General features: G+C 52.2%; 1 protein-coding gene across 1 annotated transcript in view; it reads left to right on the plus strand.

Moving 5' to 3' along the window:
* The window catches only part of EMH_0060440 (5'-3' exonuclease, putative), a gene marked incomplete at both ends in the record, with an annotated part of 6,665 nt that extends 5,071 nt beyond the window's left edge, over positions 1-1,594 (plus strand). The window contains 6 exons of the mRNA XM_013497796.1: positions 7-69; positions 186-360; positions 541-678; positions 883-991; positions 1,229-1,379; positions 1,508-1,594. Coding sequence (XP_013353250.1) covers positions 7-69; positions 186-360; positions 541-678; positions 883-991; positions 1,229-1,379; positions 1,508-1,594 — 723 coding nt within the window. The remainder of the gene's footprint in view (positions 1-6; positions 70-185; positions 361-540; positions 679-882; positions 992-1,228; positions 1,380-1,507) is intronic.
* Positions 1,595-1,660: the final 66 nt, after the last annotated feature.

The following is a 1,660-nucleotide window of genomic DNA, read 5'->3' on the forward strand; positions in this document are numbered from 1 at the left end:
AGGCAGGCAGTTGAGCTCGGAAAGCAGCTTATAGAGGCGTTCCCTGCTTTCGGGCAAGCACTCGATTCGGTAAGCATCCGCCTAGTCAGTGGGTGTATATATGATATGTAGCTGCAGCAGTTTCCCCTTTTGAAGGCTTTCCTGAGGTATCCAACTCCTTTTTTTGCGACACGCGATTTCTTCAGGCTGGTAGAGGTTCTGGAAGCTTTACGACGAGCTGTCACCTCAAGGCCGCTGATGTCTTCCGTGGACTGCCAGACCCCGCATTTTTGGCATCACGTCTGGCGTCGATGGCGGCGCAGTCAGCATCTCGCCGCGCGAAAGCAGTGGCCGGAGAATATGCCTGGTTACCAGATTCAAGTGAGTTTTGGTGCCGTGATTGTGCGAACAGGCGCCTTTTCCAGGCCACACAGCATAACATACACTGTGCGAGATACGCTAGGGCGACAGTTGTGCAAACTGCAACGAGGCAAAGGTGCTTGTGTTTCTTTCACATATGTAGTATAGCTTCTCGACATCATCTGATGCATTTTCCTTCAGTCTACAAGGCACTGGATGATGAACGGAACGCATGGAGTATGGCGACACCGCCTGCTCGCTCGCTGGTGCTTCGTGCGGAAGAGGCCACCTGCGTCCCAGCAGCAGATCTGCTATCGATTCAGAAACACATCGCATCCGGTATGGCACTTTGGTAGCCCCTGTCGCGACCTGGTTGCGTATGCTATAAGTATTCAACTGTACACCTCCGAAAACTAAAGCTGTTCAGCCGAGCGTTTTCTCTCTTTTGTCGACTCCGTATCGGCCAACCGAAGTGTGTGTCCTCTCTATCTTTCCCATCGGATTGTTCTCTCGCTGTTTCCCTGCGCCTTTGGCTTTCTTCAGCATTCTTACGACTACGGGAAGTCCAGCAGGTGAAGGTCGGGGAGTTTAGATTTGTATACACGGTAATGGCCCATTTGGGCCAGCGTGTGGCCTACGCCCGGTTCCGCGGGTCTGTTCGTCAAGGTGCCCGTGGGACTGCCTGTGGGTTTGCATCCAAGTTTGGTAGTTGCAGAATAAGATGCAAATACAATGATAGCGGAGCTACACCCAGTTGTGCTGCAAGTAGGCCAGCCTTGGAGGCCGGGGAGACAACGCGTGGGTCGGGGCCCCATCCGTTCACGAGAGGTGCCGCCTATGTGGAACCCGTAGCAGTAAATCTTACATTGAAGAATCAGTTGAATTTCAGAGGACTCAATTTGAATCAGCAAGACCAGAACCAAAAAGCAGAGATTCGCGGGGAGGCGGATGCGGAATTCATACTTTCTCAGATCAGCGCAGCGGAAAGAGTGACACTGTTTCAGAAGCAGTTGGCTTTCCTGGAGGATCTGTGCATCGAGGTGCTACTGGACGAGCCGTGTTTGGGTGAGCTGCCTAAAGAGGTGCTGTGCCACTCTCAAGCTCTGCGCTGTCTACTCCAGTGCATTCTTATTGTGGCGTGTAGTCGCATGGTTTTTCATTTTTACAGGGGCTTCGAACGGAAACGGAAGCATTGACACTCTCCGAATTCTCCTTTGCCCTGCAAGCCACTGGCTACCCCTCTGGTGTAAAGTGAGTCTATTTGCCACAGTTTGTAAAACACAAACTAGGCGATAGCTGGTCCTTCTAGCTTGTAGAGGCG

Source organism: Eimeria mitis, genomic scaffold, assembly GCF_000499745.2.
Source record: "Eimeria mitis Houghton genomic scaffold, Emh_scaff2934, whole genome shotgun sequence".
Lineage (NCBI taxonomy): Eukaryota > Apicomplexa > Conoidasida > Eucoccidiorida > Eimeriidae > Eimeria > Eimeria mitis.